Source organism: Leiobunum rupestre, chromosome 7 (assembly GCF_980474605.1).
Source record: "Leiobunum rupestre chromosome 7, qqLeiRupe1.1.hap1, whole genome shotgun sequence".
Classification (NCBI taxonomy): Eukaryota; Metazoa; Arthropoda; class Arachnida; order Opiliones; family Sclerosomatidae; genus Leiobunum; species Leiobunum rupestre.
The window spans coordinates 22,057,220-22,078,712 of NC_143390.1; the positions used below are offsets into that span (position 1 = coordinate 22,057,220).

At 35.2% G+C, this 21,493-nt stretch overlaps 1 protein-coding gene across 1 annotated transcript in view; it reads right to left on the reverse strand.

Annotated features, from left to right (window-relative positions):
• Positions 1-4,211: 4,211 nt before the first annotated feature.
• Rat1 (5'-3' exoribonuclease 2 Rat1) overlaps positions 4,212-21,493 on the reverse strand; it is a 40,211-nt gene continuing 22,929 nt past the window's right edge. The window contains exons 24-26 of the mRNA XM_090181251.1: positions 5,403-5,460; positions 5,140-5,344; positions 4,212-4,586 (exon numbers count right to left, since the gene is read on the reverse strand). Coding sequence (XP_090037377.1) covers positions 4,542-4,586; positions 5,140-5,344; positions 5,403-5,460 — 308 coding nt within the window. The 3' untranslated portion in view covers positions 4,212-4,541. The remainder of the gene's footprint in view (positions 4,587-5,139; positions 5,345-5,402; positions 5,461-21,493) is intronic.

Consider the following 21,493-nt stretch of genomic DNA (forward strand, 5'->3'; position numbering starts at 1 on the left):
TGGTACGGATTAGGTACGCTGGAAGGCTCCTTTAAAGACGTTCGTTTTCGGCGGAGAGTGTATAGGGTAGATAGCGGGCTCAGGTGATGCTACGAGGAGAAGCGGAGAGCTCGAGAAGCGCTTTCCGAATGCGACAAAAAGCTCTTCAGATTGTGAAAACGGCGCTTCAAGATCTCTCCGTTCGGTGCATACCCCTTTCAATTTACTTTTTCGCCGCTATCTTTTTACACGACGGTTCTTCGTTTATGCAAATATTTTTAGCGAAAGAAAGTTATTTTTAGCGCGACGGGAACGTACGGTTTGAAACACTACAGTATCAGACTTTCAAAAGCCGATAATTAAAGGTTTTGACAATAACGGATTCCTTTTCGAAGTAGTTTATTAACCAGTGCTTAATGAGAGGTACACAAATTGCTTTTAAGAAGTCGCTTAATACCCGAATTTATTTTTGTTTTTTGTAAAATTACAGAGTTGACTGATTTAAGTCGAGATTTACATTTTATTTTTAAATTATTGATTTAAATGTTGTAATGAATTTCAATGGACGAATAAAAAATTACAAAAAAATAGCAGGGTTCGTACAAAATTTCCGGAATGACATTTCCTGATATTTCTAGGTTTTCCCTGACCAAATTGACAAATTTTCCCTGACCATTTTGAAAAATATTTTCTTTCAAAAATTTGCCTGATTTTTTTGGGGTAATTTGAAAATTCCCTTAGATTTTGGGACCGTTTTTAAATTCCTTGACTTTTCCCTGACCTTTTGAATCATTTTCAAATTCTCTGACTTTTCCCAGACCTTTTGGAAACATTTTCAAATTCTCTGACTATTCCTAGTTTTCCAGGTCGTGTACGAATCCTGAATAGGTTCTAAACCAATTCCAACACAAACCAAACTAGGTAAAACTTAAATATTAAAATTTTATAACCTATATAACCTATAGAAGCAATGTATCCCATATATTTTTTAAAAGTCAATAAATGAAAAAAAAAAGAGAATTACATAAAAAACTATAAATTCGATTTTAATAAAAATATATGGAAACCGTTTACAAAATTTCATATTGAAAAATTTGACGTTTAGATCTACATAAACGAATATAGGCCTTGCGTGTAAATGAATATGAAGCTAAAAATATACAAGATGGTTAAAAAAATACCCCCTAACCAATTGAATATTCTCAAAATATTCCCATGGAGAGCGTACTTTTCGGTTAGGGGCGAGGGGGGGTATCCCCTCCTGTAAGCCTATAACACAACAGACAAGGCAGATTACCAGCGCCTTTGACAAAAAACGCGCCAGGAACCGTCACCAAAAGAGAACCGCTATTCTCATATTTTGATCGTCCGCGAAAATACTCGAAAATCAATCGATGCCCAGCGTAGAATAGACTAGATGGATCTCGGGAAATATAGTGGTCCGCATCTGGAGAAAGCGAGCCCGATATTTAAAGCGACAAAGAACGAAAATATAAAATCTCCTCGAGCCACTTGAAAAACAAAAGATTTCTTCCCGGGACACTTCACGGCCGAGACCGAAATCGCGACAAAGGGGTGCCACCCCGGAGGACCCACTTCGATATCCGACTAGAATTTCTTTTTTCTTTCGAGTGTCCGGTCCATCTGCAGCCGATATTTCACGCGGTTATAATCAATGGTCACACAGGGTGCCCCAGCAATAATATCATAAGGGGGTAGCCCCCAATCGCGTTACCCGGACGCCACAATGGAATGAAATGTGAAAAAACACTCGAAGATTTACCGTCCCGGCTAGAATATATTCCGTAAATATGAAAAAAACTTAAGCGAAGGTTGAGTAAGAATTTTAACCAACTATTTCGTCGATACGGCTGAAGCTCCGCCCCTTTTCCTTTTCGATGACGTGTTGACGCTTACTTTAAATCGCGTCTAATCGAGCTTTACAATTTTTTACGTTTTTCCCATCAATAGATTTACATTGTACATATAGTAAGGTTTCCAAGGACACTTTGAAAAATAAGTTTCGGGCTAACTTACAGGGATCGTTGGGATCGTATAAAAGCTTGGCGTACCACTAGATATCGAGTTTAGGTATCATTGGTAATGGCGGAGAAGGCTTTTTGCACTCAAAAATGCTTGTCGAATTATACCGGCATTTTACGATAGAATGATGGAACACGGTTTTTCAACTCAAAACTTGCTTGTCGCGATACGATAAAATGACCCGTTGAAACTGTCTTTAAAATGTCGGATTTACAAAAGTTGGTTGTTCGTAATAAACGTAATGTTTATAATTATAAATTTATCTTTATCACCGTTGGGCTAACGTTAAATCCTTTAAAATAAGTAAAATCGGAGCTTGAGAATTATTTAAAAAAACAAACCTCGGAAAAAAATCCATTAGATTTAAGCTCGTAAAAACCCTAAACCCAACGCGTACCCGCCCTCTACAACGCTTCATCTTCGCACGCGGATAAAACGCTAGTTTGGAAGAGAGAACGGCTTTCGTTAGGGAAAAGCAACGGGAGTCTGGATTTATTCCGCATCGGGTCTCGAGTGTTTGAACGAGAAAAGAATTATAAGTATTTTCGATAGTCCATTAAAAGGTTGTCGAGGATATTCTCCACATACACTCATTCGGATGGGGTTGCGGAAAGAACAACTTCGCGAAGATATACCGTCGCCATTGTTACTTTACGGCTATACGTTACTTTTGAGAAATTTCCAGCTTCAAGACGCCGAAACATATTCGTCTATTTTTAACCTAAAAACGCCTGTAGAAGTATTCTAAGCGCAGCGCGCCAGAGCTATACGTAAGTGCCAACAAAGGGGGCCTGCTGGCCAATTCGAGAAACAAATAACAATAGATTTCCGATGCCAAAATTGCGATTGTTTTTTTTTCATATTTCTTGAGATTTATCCAATAATTATCCAGAATTCTCAAATATTCCGATATTAGAATGATGTGGATCCAACATTTATAAGGATTTCTCGAACATTCCTATATTTCAATGTGTATCCAACATTTATCTGGTTTGCACAAATATTCTGATTTATCAATTTAATTTTTCCAACATTTATCCGGATTTCTCAAATATTCTGATTTATCAATTTAATTTTTCCAACATTTATCCGGATTTCTCAAATATTCTGATTTACCAATTTAATTTTTCCAACATTTGTCCGGATTTCTCAAATATTCTGATTTATCAATTTAATTTTTCCAACATTTATCCGGATTTCTCAAATATTCTGATTTATCAATTTAATTTTTCCAACATTTATCCGGATTTCTCAAATATTCTGATTTACCAATTTAATTTTTCCAACATTTGTCCGGATTTCTCAAATATTCTGATTTATCAATTTAATTTTTCCAACATTTATCCGGATTTCTCAAATATTCTGATTTATCAATTTAATTTTTCCAACATTTATCCGGATTTCTCAAATATTCTGATTTACCAATTTAATTTTTCCAACATTTGTCCGGATTTCTCAAATATTCTGATTTATCAATTTAATTTTTCCAACATTTATCCGGATTTCTCAAATATTCTGATTAATCAATTTAATTTTTCCAACATTTATCTGGTTTGTATCCAACATTTATCTGGTTTGCACAGATATTCCTATATTTCAATGTGAATCCAATATTTATAAGGATTTCTCAAATATTCCTATATTTCAATGTGTATCCCACATTTCTCCGGATTTCTCAAATATTCCGATATCCAATATTTATCTGTATTTCTCAAATATTCCTATATTTCAATGTGTATCCAATATTTATCTGTATTTCTCAAATATTCCGATATTTTTCTAATTTCCCATATTTCTCAAATATTCCGATATTTTTCTAATTTCCCATATTTCTCAAATATTCCTATATTTCAATGTGTATCCAACATTTATCCGGATTTCTCAAATATTCCGATATCCAATATTATGTGTATTTCTCAAATATTCCGATATTTTTCTAATTTCCCATATTTCTCAAATATTCCGATATTTTTCTAATTTCCCATATTTGTCCGGATTCTCAAATATTATTATATTTCTCCAATTGCCCATATTTCTCCACATTTCTAAAATAGTCCGATATTTCTCAAATTTCCAATTTTCTTGTAGATTTCGAGATTCCTGAAGTGACTAGCGCATTCGCAACGGCCGATCAAAAAGGTACAAATAGGAAATAAGCTTATAAAATCAAAGTGAATTAAAACTCTAAATAATGGGTGAAAGTGTTTTTAATAAAAACAAAATTTCGAGAGAATCGAAACATTTTGCTTCGTAAAAAAACGTAAAATACAATTCACGATTTGAGATGGCCCTTTAGATATTTTAAAGGGAATGAACAATTATCTTCGAATAATGATTTCATCAAAAGTATAATCGAAATTTTCCGGGCAATCGCGACGACACTGAGTTCATAAAATTCAGAATATACCCGCTTATATAAAAAACAGTCTGTCATCTTTGCCGTCGCGTTTGTTATTATACAATTATTTCATACATAGAAATTACGGTTGAACCGTATATTAAAATAAAAAAAGTGCTTCTTAACGACGATTCTGGTAGTGTGACTGGTACGAGTTGCCTCCACTCTAATTACATCATGGTACGAATAAATAAAAACAATTTTGCATTGAAAAATAATACGAAAATAGAACCAAATTAAAATTTCAAAGTGAATGTAGGTTATAACGTATTTAGGTAACCAAGAACGTAGAAGTCTACCTTCCAGGTCCACTACTATGATCTACTACCTAAGCCCCCCCCTCAAAAGGAAATCCGTATTTTTACTAATTGTATAGCGCCATCTCGTATCGATCCTAAGAAAGTTTTCATTTATTTTTGGAGAAAATTTGCACAATTTGTTGGGATAAATTTAAATTTGAGTCCTATTTTAGTTTGCGCAACTTTAAATTAACACTTAAACGATTTATTTAACCATAAAAATAAAAAATAGTTGACTTATTTTTAATTATTGCGGCAGGAAAACAATTTGAAAACAAATCCCTGGCAATTTTCTGACCTACGTAGTAATGATTTTTATACGTTCTCAGTAACCTAAATACGTTTTTGATAATAAAAGGCTTAAATATCTCCTTGTGGTACTACGTATGGATTAACGCGAGACGTTTAACGACAGCTTACCCCAAAACCTTGTCTTTGTTGTCCGCTGGAGTAGCCACCCTGTTGTTGTCTATGAGAACCTTGTTGTTGCTGTTGCTGTTGACCGCCTCTGTAGCCACTATGCGATCCTCCTCCTCCTCCGCCACCACCGCGACCCTGTCCCTGTCCGTGTCCGTGTCCCTGTTGAGGACCCCATCGTCCCGCATTCGCGTTATAATTCCCTTGACTGGACAGATTAAAGTTGTAACGAATTATTTGAACGTTGAAAGTTGAAATGGACTTACTAGTAAAGATCGCTGGCAGCTACGGGCGCCCTTCCGTACTGCTGGTATCCACCGAAATCTGAAAACATTTAAAATAAACGTCAATAAGTCTTCTTCATTTAACATAGGACCAAGTAGCGGGCACAGCTTATAAGTTCATAATCTGCTAAAAGCCAACGGAATCTCAAAAAAAAAAAAAATTATACGTCAATACGCCTTTTCAATTTAACTAATAGCCACGTATCGGCCAAAGCGAGAAGTTCATAAGCGGATGAATTTTCAGAGTTGCCACGGTTTTTTCTCATTTAAATTCCCTGAAAATCTCCGGATATTTTCGCTGATTTATGTTGTGCCAAGATTTGGTATTTCGTCACCTATATTTTAGAAAACGTTTCCTCTTTGCAGACGAAATTAAATTCTCCGACTTTTAGACTAATTTTTAAAATTCCCCGACTTTAGACTATTTTTTTAAATTCCCCGACTTTTAGACTAATTTTAAAATTCCCAGACTTTTAGACTATTTTTTTAAATTCCCCGACTTTTAAGACTAATTTTTAAAATTCCCCGACTTTTAAGACTAATTTTTAAAATTTCCTGACTTTGACTAATTTTTAATATTCCCTGACTTTTAAACTAATTTTTAAAATTCCCTGACCTTTAGACTAATTTTTTAAAATTCCCTGACTTTTAAACTAATTTTTTAAAATTCGCTGACTTTGAGACTGATTTTGTTAAGTTCCCTGATTTTTATACCCATATTCAAATTCCCTGACTTTTCCAGGAATTCCAAGTTTTCCGGGTACCGTGGCAACCCTGATTTTCGTCTGCTAAGCGGTCAATTTTCCATTAAAATACGCAAAGTTACCGCTTACCAGACGAATATCCATCAGTTGATTAATATCCCGCGTAGCTCAATGTAATCTGAAAAGCCCAATTAACAGTCTTCCAATTGAAGCCGAAATTCCGTGACGTATTCGAGGCAACTTTGACCGCGTTCGAGAATGATACGTTCGGGAATCGCGGCATCCGGCGAGCATTAAGCCAAGAAGAGAATCCGCGGAGAAAGAGAGAATGGCGGGCCCCGATATAAAAACAAACGAAGCCGATGAGAGAACGGGACCACCCAAGCGAGACGGTAAGCGCGGCCTAAGCTTGATCAAATCCCCCGCCAGGATTCCCATAGGTGCGCGCCTGATGCCCCTACCCTATGTATGTACTCTGGCTCTGGCCAGGAAGCCGGGGAGCGAGCGACTGGCTTAAGAGCAATACAAACAGACAACTGACGACAACAGATTTTCGCCGGGCTCGTATTTATTTATACGGCGGGCCGACCTGACATCGCGAGGAACCCCAACTTATATATATCGGCGAAACATCAAAAGGCTAGACGAATATACCTGGGCTGTAATGATTACGGCGTCTTCATTAAGGTATCGTACGGAACACCAAATCACCTGGAAGGGCTCAAATGAGACGCCGACGCGTGTACTAATTAATTTCCCACTTTTTGATACTTTGCGCGGGCCACGAACTCTGCTAGTTTCGGTATAGTGGCGTCTATTTATAAACTTATTTTCATAGAAAGCCGTAGAGAACTACGGAATAACAAAAAGGGTTGCCATAATATTTTCAGTTCCAAATTCCCCGACTTTTTACCCGACCATTTCTAGAGATTTTCCCTGATCAAAATTAGGCAATTTTTCCTGTTTCTAAAATTAATTTACTCCGACTTTTATTTTAATATGGAGGTTATGTTTTATATTTAAATATGAAGGTTATATTTTATATTTTAATACTAAGGTTATATTTCATATTTTAATACTAAGGTTATATTTTATATTTTAATACTAAGGTTACATTTTATATTTTAATACTAAGGTTATATTTTATATTTTAATATGAAGGTTATATTTTATATTTAAATATGAAGGTTATATTTTATATTTAAATATGAAGGTTATATTTTATATTTTAATATGAAGGATATGTTTTATATTTTAATATGAAGGTTATGTTTTTTATTTTAATATGGAGGTTATGTTTTATATTTAAATATGAAGGTTATATTTTATATTTTAATACTAAGGTTATATTTTATATTTTAATACTAAGGTTATATTTTATATTTTAATACTAAGGTTATATTTTATATTTTAAGGTTATATTTTATATTTTAATATGAAGGTTATATTTTATATTTTAATACTAAGGTTATATTTTATATTTTAATACTAAGGTTATATTTTATATTTTAATACTAAGGTTATATTTTATATTTTAATACTAAGGTTATATTTTATATTTTAATACTAAGGTTATATTTTATATTTTAATACTAAGGTTATATTTTATATTTTAATACTAAGGTTATATTTTATATTTTAATACTAATGTTATATTTTATATTTTAATATGAAGGTTATGTTTTATATTTTAATACTAAGGTTATGTTTTATATTTTAATACTAAGGTTATATTTTATATTTTAATACTAAGGTTATATTTTATATTTTAATACTAAGGTTATATTTTATATTTTAATACTAAGGTTATATTTTATATTTTAAGGTTATATTTTATATTTTAAGGTTATATTTTATATTTTAAGGTTATATTTTATATTTTAATATGAAGGTTATATTTTATATTTTAATATGAAGGTTATATTTTATATTTTAATATGAAGGTTATATTTTATATTTTAATATGAAGGTTATATTTTATATTTTAATACTAAGGTTATATTTTATATTTTAATACTAAGGTTATATTTTATATTTTAATACTAAGGTTATATTTTATATTTTAATACTAATGTTATTTTTTATATTTTAATATGAAGGTTATGTTTTATATTTTAATATGAAGGTTTAAAATATAACCAGAACTAAATAATAACCTCTGAATTTGTTGCAGAATATCCGATCTATCGGTTGTAGGTGGGATTCAAGGCGAAATAACGTAACCGCGAATTTTAATCTTTCTAATGTAATCAGAGGCGCGGGGTGGGTGGGGCGGCTTTTTAATATAACGGGAGATATAGCCGATATTATTTAATAATCTAAAAACTCGTTGAATAAAGGTCTAATATCAGACGCCGGTTGGTTGGTTGGTTGGTTAGAGACGCCGAATATTCTCGAGTGGACAAGCCGCGGATCAGAACATCTGCAGGGAGGGCTGACTTGGAGAGCCCACTCGAAAACGCGAACACCCCGAAACCCGCGCGCCACCCATCGCGCCCCCGACTGAGGTTACCCGGTAATGGCGACCAAGACGAGGATATGGTAAAGTCGGCGCGGGTCAAGAGTGGACCACGCTAGCGAAGGCGCACTCGGAATGGTACCATTTCTCTCTCTCAAATAGATGACGGAGTGTTCCTTTCTGGGCCCCTGGTGGAGAACGCCACTGTTTGACGATGTCCTATAACAATTGGGCGAATATGTCTAGGCGCAGTTTTACAGCCCAGAAGGCAAGCCCGTGTTATTATTCTAGCTGGCCAGCCTCCGAAATGCATCGCACGCTGGCACGGGCGATTTATTAAAGTTTATACGGCGGTCACTCTATTGATTGCAGGCCCACCACGAGCCCGATTCGGAAAGAACCGGCGAAAGTAAGTGTTACGTAATAAAATTTCTTATTATTTTCTAGCGCAGGAATGACCGGAGGAATGAATCGCGAGTCTTATAGGATAGATATAAGACACGTAATACGAAAAATAAAGGAAAATTAACGGAAAAATATAGGAAGAAAATTAACGGAAAAATATAGGAAGAAATTGATAGGAAAAAATGATAACAAACAATTAGGAAAAAAATTATCGGAAAAACTGAAAATAAAATAGGCAAAATAAAGGAAAATGCAGCAAGAAATATAAGTAGAAAATTATAGGAAAATAATATAGAAAGAAAATTATAGGAAAATAATATAGAAAGAAAATTATAGGAAAATAATATAGAAAGAAAATTATAGGAAAATAATATAGAAAGAAAATTATAGGAAAATAATATAAAGAAAATTGTAGGTAAATAATATAGAAAGAAAATTATATGAAAATAATATAAAGAAAATTGTAGGTAAATAATATAGAAAGAAAATTATATGAAAATAATATAAAGAAAATTGTAGGTAAATAATATAGAAAGAAAATTATAGAAAAAAATTAGGAAAAAATGATAACAAAAAATTAGGAAAAAATGATAACAAAAAATTAGGAAGAAAATTATCGGAAAAAATTAGGAGAAAAATTATAACAAAAAAAGAAGAAAATTATAGGAAAGAAATAGGAAAAAAATTATAGGAAAATATAGGAAAGAAATAGGAAGAAAATTATAGGAAAATATAGGAAAGAAATAGGAAGAAAATTATAGGAAAATATAGGAAACAAAATAGACGAAAACGAACACGAAATAGCCGAAATAAAGGAAAATATGAGAAACTAAATAGGAAAAAGGAAAATACAGGAAAATACAAAATAGGAAGGAAGAATATATAGGAAAATTAGGGGAAACCAAATATTAAAAAAGAAAATATAGGAAAATTACGGAAAACTAAATAGGAAAAATAAAATATGGGAAACATAATAGGAAAAAGGAAAATATAGAAAATTAGGGGAAACAAAATAGGAAAAATCAAAAGTAAAGGTAGCACAAAAAGTACCGAGGTCGTAGTGCAGAACAACCAATAAGAAAAGTAGCAGTAATGCAATGTGACATGTCCTTGAGATCAAGATAAAATTTAAGGCAAGATACGTATAATACGTACAATTCGTAGAAAATAATGGGACAGTAGATGAAATTACAGCAATTTAGAGCAAAATATTTTAAATATATTCAGGGTTCATACAGCTATTGGCCACCTGATTTCCCAAATAAATCCAGATTTTTCCACGGATATTTCCCTGATTTTTCCAGGTGCCAAATAAAATAAAGCTAAGATTTACAGAGTAACTCATTTCATGATTGTCATTTAAGTTAAATTGGTTCAGAAGAAATAAAGTCAAATCTTTAATAAGAAAAGCTTATTGATGTAAATTTGTATTAATTAGCGCAAACTTTCGGAACCCTCATAAATATCCCTGATTTTTTACTAAAAAATTGGAATTTCCCTAATTTTTTTTTTTTTTTTTTTTACAAAAAATTGGAATTTCCCTGATTTTTTAAATAAAAAATTGGAATTTCTCTGATTTTTTAAACTAAAAATTGGAATTTCCCCATTTTCACTAAAAAATTGGAATTTCCCCGATTTTTTAACTAAAAATTGGAATTTCCCTGATTTTTTAATACTAAAAAATTGGAATTTCCCTGATATTTCCAGGTTTTCAAGGTTTTCCAGGTCTGTACGAACCCTATTTCAAGATAAACAGGCTGAGAAATATAGCATTTATTTTCCAGCGAATGAACTAACACAAGAACCCTTTTTCACTCCTAGTTCGGAATATCGAAGTTATTTGTGACGAAGCGATCGAGGTCCGTGTTTGTATTCCGAAGTAGCGCGGCGGCCTAATGGATCGGAACGAATCGACCACCCAAAAAGAGGCGAATAAAGAAGCGCTCATTTCGAACGCGACATTAAGAGAGTCCGCGAATACACCGGCGCCCATTGTGCATATTCTCCGCAGCTGCGAGGGTGGAACGGACGAAAGGGGTCAGTCCGTTTGACCGTTCATCAACGACACGCGCAGAGAAGGGGTAGAAGATCATCGTTCAAATAAAGCGCGAGGATTCACTAGAAAGAGAGAGTGCCCAGAAGGAATGGAGGGCCAAGTTATTTTCACGCCCGCTCGAGTCTTTATTTCCATTATTCGGCCATTATTTCCCATTGACCACTGCAGCGGACTCAAGGGGTTTTGAATACCACGCGCGGGGGTGCAGACACGCTGGACGTAAGGGGTCGTCCCTATAAGTTACCTCTCACCCTAAATTGATACTTTCCTATTTAATCCGCGACTAATTTATTTATTCAACCTTATTACCGTAATCTCCGATTTGGTTCAAACCCGGGTGGTAAGTAGACCTTCGTGTAACTTGAAAATTCCTAAAAGGGTGGACAAGAATTGGCTTTCATTTTGCCATGGCAACCAAAAATGTTTTTCACAACTTAAAAACTGATTTTCTCTATGAAAATTAACATGGGAAAATCGAAGATTTTAAGGGTCCCCCCCTAACAATATTTTTCAAAAAATTAAAAAAGGTTCATCAATTAGATACATAATTCAGATCATGGCTAAATCTGGTACATTTGGACCAATATACGTCAATTTTGGTAAATATGGGAAAATATACATATATTGGGTAAATACGAGTAACCATTTTTTAAGTTGTTAAAAACATTTTTGGTTGCCATGGCAAAACTAAAGCCCATTCTTGTCCACCCTTTTAGGGATTTTCAAGCTACCACCCGAGTTTGAACAAAATTGGAGATAAACATATCGGGTAGTCTCCTTGTCAGTTGAGTTGCGGGTCAGCCGCGGGACGGTCAGTGTTGAAAATAGGCGGTTTCTTTTCGCTTGTTCCGGGATTTCGGAGTAGGGTAAGAAGAGTAAGGCTATGACGTCATTTTACTCCGATTCCGTGGTGGCGAATAGTTTGAAACGGAGTCCAAAATGGCTGCCTGTGGCCTTTTTATCAGATAAATTCTGGCTAGTTGACGACAACATCCAATTTACTCCTTTACACTTCCTTTTCGGAAGGAGTAAAAAGAGTACCCCAAATACTCCGGAACAAGCGAATAGTTTATGGGAACAGCCGAATAAAACGTTTTAGGGTAAAAAGAGCACGCTTTTAGTCCGAGAACAGTCGAATAAAACGTTTTAGAGTAAAAAGAGTACACTTTTAATCCGAGAACAGGCGAATAACACATTTTAGGGTAAAAAGAGTAAGTCCGAGAACAGTCGAATAAAACGTTTTAGAGTAAAAAGAGTACACTTTTAATCCTAGAACAGGCGAATAACACATTTTAGGGTAAAAAGAGTACACTTTAAGTTCAAAAACAGGCGAATAAAACGTTTTAGAGTAAAAAGAGTACACATTTAATCCGAGAACAGGCGAAACGAAACCACCTTTCTATCAAAAACTATAACGAGAAATGCCTATCCAAGATCAAATTTAAATTTACTTACAATTAACTTAACTATAAAGTCCCTTTACGACCAGGAAAAAAAACGCCAGTTCGAAATAGATGGATGGAAAAGGCGTCTATGCTAATATAATAGTCACTCTATAGAAGACGGAGAACGGAGAAAGATATAAAGTGATACATTCCACAGTCCATTAGGTCGAAAATCGGTGGACAATGGCCCCGTTCGCGTCAAAGAGAGCGGACCCTGGAGAGAGAAAAAAAATCTATCTTTTTGGGGAAAAGGTCCGCGCGGGCAAACAGCGCCTCGTCACGTGTCAATTTCTGACAGTCCTGTCAGAAAATGGCCGGTTGCCTCCGCGTTGATGCAGACCAAACAACCCACAAACTTCCAACCGTGAAAACCTTTCAATAGCCATTGATAGGCGAGCCCGTAAAAAGGGTGCCAAAAAGTGACAAAGTTGCTTATATCTCTCTATAGATTCGCTAATCGGCCTAGTTACTTTCGCGCCAATCCTATAGACGGCTCAGAACGGAATCCGACGCGTACGTTGAAACGTAGATTAACTTGTAAAAGTCTCCGAGGATAAAAACCTTTTTCTAACCCAATTTTAAATCGCTTTACCTTTTCACGGAGCACGTGCGAAATCACTCGCGTAAAGCAGCTGCGCGATATTCCGAATATTCAACGACCCTAACTGCTATACACTGACTCACATTTGACCAGAGAGAAGATTTAGATTTGCTCTATAGTTTTTTCAGATTCAAATTCCTTGACCTTTCCTAGCCCATTGTTCTAGATATTTTACCTGACATTTTTAAGTCATATTAGTAATCGTTTACCATTTGCAACCAAAAAATAATTCCGTGGCCTTTCACTAAGTTGTGTACAAGTTCTTAACATTTCCTGACTTTTCCCTGAGTTTTGTAAAAGTTCTTAAAATTTCCTGAGTTTTGTAAAAGTTCTTAAAATTTCCTGAGTTTTGTAAAAGCTCTTAAAATTTCCTGGCTTTTGTAAAAGTTCCTAAAATTTCCTGGCTTTTGTAAAAGTTCCTAAAATTTCCTGGATTTTGTAAAAGTTCCTAAAATTTCCTGGCTTTTGTAAAAGTTCCTAAAATTTCCTGGCTTTTGTAAAAGTTCTTAAAATTTCCTGGCTCTTGTAAAAGTTCTTAAAATTTCCTGAGTTTTCCCTGAGTTTTGTAAAAGTTCTTAAAATTTCCTGAGTTTTGTAAAAGTTCTTAAAATTTCCTGAGTTTTGTAAAAGCTCTTAAAATTTCCTGGCTTTTGTAAAAGTTCCTAAAATTTCCTGGCTTTTGTAAAAGTTCCTAAAATTTCCTGGATTTTGTAAAAGTTCCTAAAATTTCCTGGATTTTGTAAAAGTTCCTAAAATTTCCTGGCTTTTGTAAAAGTTCCTAAAATTTCCTGGCTTTTGTAAAAGTTCTTAAAATTTCCTGGCTCTTGTAAAAGTTCTTAAAATTTCCTGAGTTTTCCCTGAGTTTTGTAAAAGTTCTTAAAATTTCCTGAGTTTTGTAAAAGCTCTTAAAATTTCCTGGCTTTTGTAAAAGTTCCTAAAATTTCCTGGCTTTTGTAAAAGTTCCTAAAATTTCCTGGCTTTTGTAAAAGTTCCTAAAATTTCCTGGCTTTTGTAAAAGTTCCTAAAATTTCCTGGCTTTTGTAAAAGTTCCTAAAATTTCCTGGCTTTTGTAAAAGTTCCTAAAATTTCCTGGCTCTTGTAAAAGTTCTTAAAATTTCCTGGCTTTTGTAAAAGTTCCTAAAATTTCCTGGCTTTTGTAAAAGTTCTTAAAATTTCCTGGCTTTCGTAAAAGTGGTTAAAATTTCCTGGCTTTTGTAAAAGTTCTTAAAATTCCCTAACTTTTCCCTGATTTTTTTTCTAGTTCTTAAAGTTTAAATTCATTATCAAATTATCTGATTTTTCTATGTATCTTGATCTTCAAAATGTTAAAACTGAAGATATACTAAAATAATAGTAATAACAACAATAAATATGACAATTAGCAAAATGTTATCACTAAACTGATTTTCAGAGCTTTTGCGCAATCTAGGTTTAGTTCAAAGCACAGAGCCCCCTAGTGGCTAAATATACTACTAACAAGTCCAAGTCGGAGCTTTTGGTACCCCTCAGATTGTTTCACAGGGAGTACGTCATAAGAAACAGACTTTTTAAATACCGTAAGTCTAGAGCAGATGGCGCCAACAGTTTGATAAGTCAAAATTTGAAATTACCTAAAAACTGCCAGAAATATTAATTTTCTCTCTCCGAATTTAAATTTTATCGTATTTACATAAAATACCGCTTAAATAAAGTTTTTTTAAAATAATAAACCGGCAAAGTATTTATTAGCTTCGTACCACAAAATGTAAATAGGCGCCATCTAGTATAAATAAACGCATTAAATTCGAACCTCTAATGGCTTAGCTATAACAGCTTGTTTATCCCCGTTACACGCAATTTGTAGATAGTTGATTTTATAAAATAAAAGGTGCTCTTGTCCAACTTGTTAAAAGGTTGCTTTTACGTCACAAAATACAGCTTTATTAGTATTCTCTTCGCACGAGCGATTTGCACGTGCGTTTGAAAATGCTATATTCCTCGCGAGTGTAGCGCGCGCTCGTAGACTTGTAAAAGTAATAGACTGTGACGTAAGAGCAACATTTAAACAAGAAGTACCCGTTACTTTATAAAAATAACTATTCTATTATTACAGCAGGTGCATGTCGGAAAATTTTCCAGATAATGACCGAGACCTTTTTTCCCGTAAATATTCCTATTTTTCCGAAAAAAATAAAATAAATTTAATAGTTGATTTTATAAAATGTCTTTACGCTTGCCCAACTTGTTGAAATGTTGCCCTGGAATAGTTCAGCCAAAGCCTAAGAATGAGTTCATAAGCTCTTTAGTGGGAGAGAAAACGGATCCGCAGCTGAAGCGGGGAGGCAACATTTCAACAAGATGGCCAAGGTTATTTTATTAAAAGAACTATTCCATGATTAGTCTAAAATATTGTTTGCAAATTTAAATAAAGCGGAATTTTCGCCTCATATTTTCGAATCTAAAAGTAAAACTAAACCTCTAGAATAGTTTAAAATGATTAACAATGTATTAATGTTTACTGTTATTAGACATTTTATATCGATAAAAACATTAAAAACGCTTAAAAAGTAATTTATGTTTCAATTTTTTATTTTTCCGATTTTCGGAAAAGTTTCAGCCTTTTTTTGTAAAATTAACAACTCTGGTTTTTTAGGTCAAATAAATTCAATAAGAACGGTATAAAACAGCGTCGAACAAACAAAAAAATAGCTTGTTTCTCTATCCTTTCGATATATTTTCAATTGGACAATTACGGGAATAGGAATTGTCTCTGGGTCGAACTACGAGAAGGAGAAATAGTAAAAGGAGCGCTCCTTTTAATAATCCGTGGATGCAGTTCATTACTCGAGCGAGTGCTCCGTCGAGTGCTGCCCCGAAAGGGATCCAATTTCGCGACACATTCCACCTCCAAAAAACCGAAGAAGAGAGGCGGAGAGTCTGTCGGCGCAGCGCGAGCCGACGGCGCGTGTCAAAGGAATCGGCTAACAAGAGGCCGCGACATCCGGCGCCGTAGGAGAAGCCCGATTCTATATAGCGTCCCAAAAGTCGGACAAGAATGTCGGATAGCGAGGATAAATTGGCTGGATCTCGTTATACCGCGCGGGAACCACTTCAAATTGGGCACTAACTCCGTACTCTTCACTGATGATTCATTACAATTGAAAAAAAGGCCTTTTGTATTATACGTTGAATGAAATAAAAAATATAATATAATCGCGTTATTATTTTTCGGAGGTCCGACGAATAGAGCACGTATTTGCCGGACCAAAGTGGCCATTGGGGTTGGTGGGGTGGCTTCCCGATGAACACGATCTTTTTCCCATCCATCTGTGTTTATCCACGTTCACGGTGACATTTGAATGAATTTAGCGGGATTGTAGGACCAACCATCCCCTTCTCGTTTGCTTACTATTTTTTTGAGAGGAAAACCGGGTTGGGTTGGATGTACCCCGGGCGGGATAAACCCCGTTGGTGTTCCCTCCGCCTAAATAAACAGCTCTAACTTGACTGATAGGTGTTCTTTCCCACAGGTATAACATTACTTTATTTTTTATTGGCAATTCTCAGACTTTTCCAGAGAAGCGTCAATAAAGAGAAAGTTCGCCCAAATAACAAGGTGGTCTCTATATAGTTAACCGACATTGAAGCATCATTTAAGAAGCCTATTTTTCGCGTGTTGTTGAAAACTATTCGCTAGTTTTGGAGTAATTTTTAGGAAACAACGAGCAACTTCAAAATACAGTTTGGCTGTTATTGTATGGAAGAAGTTGGTAGTTTGGGGTAAAAGGTGTACTATTTTCGTCCCAAAGCGAACGGATAATTTTGGCCTTTGGACTACATACATAATAATAATGATAATAATAAGCACCACCTTTTGCCCAAGTTATCTAGCCTTTAATACAGATGGCCGGGTAACAATGTGTAGGAGGGGGGTGGCAAGCCCTTTATTCCACGCGAACCAACAGCTCCCTACACTCACTATTACCGTTAACCTCTACAAGTTTTAGTTAAAAGAACTCGATACCACGGTGGATCTAATTACAATTAAAATTCCAATCAAATCGGTTCACTTTTACTACGCCTACAACGCTGACAAATATTTCGGCATTTAAGATAGTGATAACTAAATTATTTATGTAAAAGAATACTCGACTTTTACACAATTAAAAATACTTTATTACAATAAAGCACTACATGTTTCGACGTGCTTTATTGTAATAAAGTATTTTTAATTGTGTAAAAGTCGAGTATTCTTTTAAATATCTATATACACAAGAAAAAACGCCATTTTCAATTTGACTAAATTATTATTATGTAAATTATTGGAAATATAATTGAGCATTTCCTGTTAACAGGGTTCATACAGCTATTGGAAACCCGATTTCCCTGATATTTTTAGGTTTTCCCACGAATATTTCCCCGAATTTCCCAGGTGCAAGATAAAATTAAACTAAGATTTACAGAGTAACTCATTTAATGATTGTCATTTAAGTTAAATTGGTTCAATATTATCATATAAAAGAATCTTTAGTAAGAAAAACTTATCAGGGTTGCCACATGTCGTTTTTTCTCATTCAAATTCCCTGACTTTTCCAGGTTTTCCCTGACTATCTCCGGTTATTTTCCCTGACTTATTTTGTGGCAAAACTTTGTATTTGTTTACTCTAAATTTTAGTAAAGGTTTCCTAATTAAATTCCCTGACATTTCCCTGATTTTTAGACAAATTCTTAAACTTCCCCGACTTTTCCCCGATTTTTAGACCCATATTCAAATTCCCTGACTATTCCAGGAGTTCCAGGTCTGTATGAACCCTGGATAAATAAGGGGGGAAAGTTCTACTTACAATTAAAATTTAACGGACTTAATTAGCGCGCAAAAACGAATATTAAAAAAATCTGACAAATTAAATTCGTTTTTCAGTAAAAATAAGTAAACGGAAAAAAAAACGTACCGGTTACAAAATGGGATGGAATTAAGAGGGAATTATAGCGGATAATTTTCCCCGCGTAATCCGACAAAATTCGGGTGAATATTTGGGTTAGCGGCGTTGGTCTTCTCCGCTTCGCCAATGACGTCCCATTTCTGGTTTGTGGGAGGAGCTCCGATCAAGGGCCGACACGTCACGCCTCCGACGCTCCCCATTGGTCGAGAGCGGCGGCACCGATTGAAAAGGGGAATCAACCGGGATCCGCTAAGGGGGGGGGGGAGGCGTTGGAGAGAGGAATAAAAGAGGGAGAGGGAAACGACGCGTCCCCCCTTCTCGCCGACATTGTTGATGTTCGCGAGATTAATGAAAAAAATTAGATCTTGTGATAGCAAAGAGTAATTATGAATTCGAGGGAAACAAAAGCTAAGATATTTTTTTATATCTCTGAATTTTAATAAAAACGTCGAGATAATGAATACAGACCAAACCAATCAAACCTAACAGCGGCCGTACAGCGTCAAATCTAATTAGTATCAAGCTAATTATCCAACCCTCACTGCCTACGACATTGGTTCATTCCAATGATTATTGTAAGTACTAGCGCTACTCCTTATGGGGGGAAAAATTATTTAAAACGATTGAAGAAATTGAATTGGTTTTAAGAGGGTTTTTGACTCTCAAATAAGCAAACATTTTCTTTATACTTTTAGTTCTTTTTCTCAAAGAGCTGTAGTCTACCAAAATATAACTGTGTTATCCAGGAACATTTACCCAATGGGGCACAATGATCACTGTGCCCAGGGAACTACATAAGGTTCGAAGGGAACTATACTGAAGGTTCGAAGGGAACTATACTGAAGGTTCGAAGGGAACTATACTGAAGGTTCGAAGGGAACTATACTGAAGGTTCGAAGGGAACTACTGAAGGTTCGAAGGGAACTACTGAAGGTTCGAAGGGAACTACTGAAGGTTCGAAGGGAACTACTGAAGGTTCGAAGGGAACTACTGAAGGTTCGAAGGGAACTACTGAAGGTTCGAAGGGAACTACTGAAGGTTCGAAGGGAACTACTGAAGGTTCGAAGGGAACTACTGAAGGTTCGAAGGGAACTACTGAAGGTTCGAAGGGAACTACTAAAGGTTCGAAGGGAACTACTGAAGGTTCGAAGGGAACTACTGAAGGTTCGAAGGGAACTACTGAAGGTTCGAAGGGAACTACTGAAGGTTCGAAGGGAACTACTGAAGGTTCGAAGGGAACTACTGAAGGTTCGAAGGGAACTACTGAAGGTTCGAAGGGAACTACTGAAGGTTCGAAAAAACCTAAAAACGTTTGAGCATGAAAAAATTCAATAAAATAATTTCTTCTTAGAAATACGGCCTACGAAAGTCTTAAAACGACACTGGGGTTACCAACACATTGCAAAGTATATTTCTTTACGGTAATTTATCTATGGCATTTGAAATACCATATAAACCTACGTCATAATATTTATATTTGGTAACACAAACACAAAAAAAATTACTTAAAAAATAGGCGCGCAGAAAATCAAAGACTACGGCGTACATTCAACCATCTTCGCAAAAAATGGCAAGCCAATTATAAGAGTAGAAAAGAAAAGGGATATCAGTTAACACTCAACGCCTTACTAAGTACGTTCCCCGAAGAATATTAGCCCTTCGAGTCGATAAAAGGAGTCGACTGTACTCGCCCCTTCCATCTTCGCAACGCTACATTCTAAACCATTCCATCCGCGCTGCTCTCGACGAATATTCTAAAACTTCCTATTAGTAGGGAAAATTTCCAAAATACAAGATGGGCTTCTATGGTCCTTAGAAACGCGGGGAGAGGAATCGGCCCCTTTATGCTAAAAAAAAGGGGTAAAAAACCCTAAAGTACGTGAAAAAAAGATGGAACTCCATGCAAGCTCTGTCGCGCGCCGAAGGACCCCAGTCAGATTTATCGCATATTGCAGCCGAGTTTCGTGTACTCAAATACTTTAAAAAAAAAGAATTCGGGAGGGGGGAGGTAGGAGGGATTATATAAAAATGGATGCAGTAGATGAATAAAAGAGGAGAAAAAATTACGCCTTGACGAGAGGTCTTATCCAGTCTTCTTTAAGAAGAAGCACGTCCTCCAAAGACGACAATCCGATTTAATGAGCATTTTTTCTGCCTCTTTGAGAACATTTTTTTTTAATCTATATAAGTCAGTCACTCTTAGGGTTTTTATATCCGGAGCTAGAGTCGTTTTTATGCGCCTAGGCTCTCGGCTTGCCCGCAGCGCGGAAAGGGGAGGATGTCTGTACGGGACTTTAATTTTTAGATTTGAAAGAGGTCGAGGATAAGAGATCCAAAAGGGATTTTATACTTCAGCTCGTAAAAGTACCGCGGGGGGAGTGAGTGCGCCCCGAAGACATTTTCACGATCTTTTCTGGAAAGGAACGACTATGCGGAGAAAATCGATTATAGAAGAATATGTAACTGCTCTTAGTCAGTTTTTCCGGAAATTATATTTTAGGTATATTTAAGGAGTTGGCCACATATTTTTAAATTCTTCCCAGATTTTCCCTTATTTTAAGTCAACATTTGGGCAAATTTCATCGTTTATTTAATTTAACGTTTTCATTTGCAACCAAAATTTAATTCCCTGAATTTTCCCTAGTTCTTAAAATTCCCTGAATTTTCCCTAGTTCTTAAAATTCCCCGAATTTTCCCTAGTTCTTAAAATTCCCTGAATTTTCCCTAGTTCTTAAAATTCCCTGAATTTTCCCTAGTTCTTAAAATTCCCTGAATTTTCCCTAGTTCTTAAAATTCCCTGAATTTTTCACAGGTTTCCTCTGACCATTTATAAAGATTTTTCCCTTATTTTAAGCCAAAATTGGGCAATTTTCATCATTTATTTTACTCAACGTTTTCATTTGCAACCAAAATTGAACTCCCTGAATTTTTCCTGACGTATTTATTAGATAATAAAATTCCCTAACATTTCCCCAGGTTTCCTCTGACCATTTATAAAGATTTTTCCCTTATTTTAAGTCAACATTTGGGCAATTTTCATCCTTTATTTAATTTAACGTTTTCATTTGCAACCAAAATTGAATTCTCTGAATTTTCCCTAGTTCTTAAAATTCCCCGAAATTTTTACCAGGTTTCCTCAGACCATTTGCAAAGATTTTTTCCTTATTTTAAGCCAACAACGTTTTCATTTGGCACCAAAATGGAATTCCCTGAATTTTCCATAGTTCTTAAAATTCCCTGACTTTTTAACCCCATTTTGTAAAATTCCCCGACTTTTTTAGCCCCATTTTGTCAAATTCCCTGACTTTTTTTAGCCCCATTTTGTCAAATTCCCTGACTTTTTTTAGCCCCATTTTGTCAAATTCCCTGACTTTTTAGCCCCATTTTGTCAAATTCCCTGACTTTTTTAGCCCCATTTTGTCAAATTCCCCGACTTTTTTAGCCCCATTTTGTCAAATTCCCCGACTTTTTTAGCCCCATTT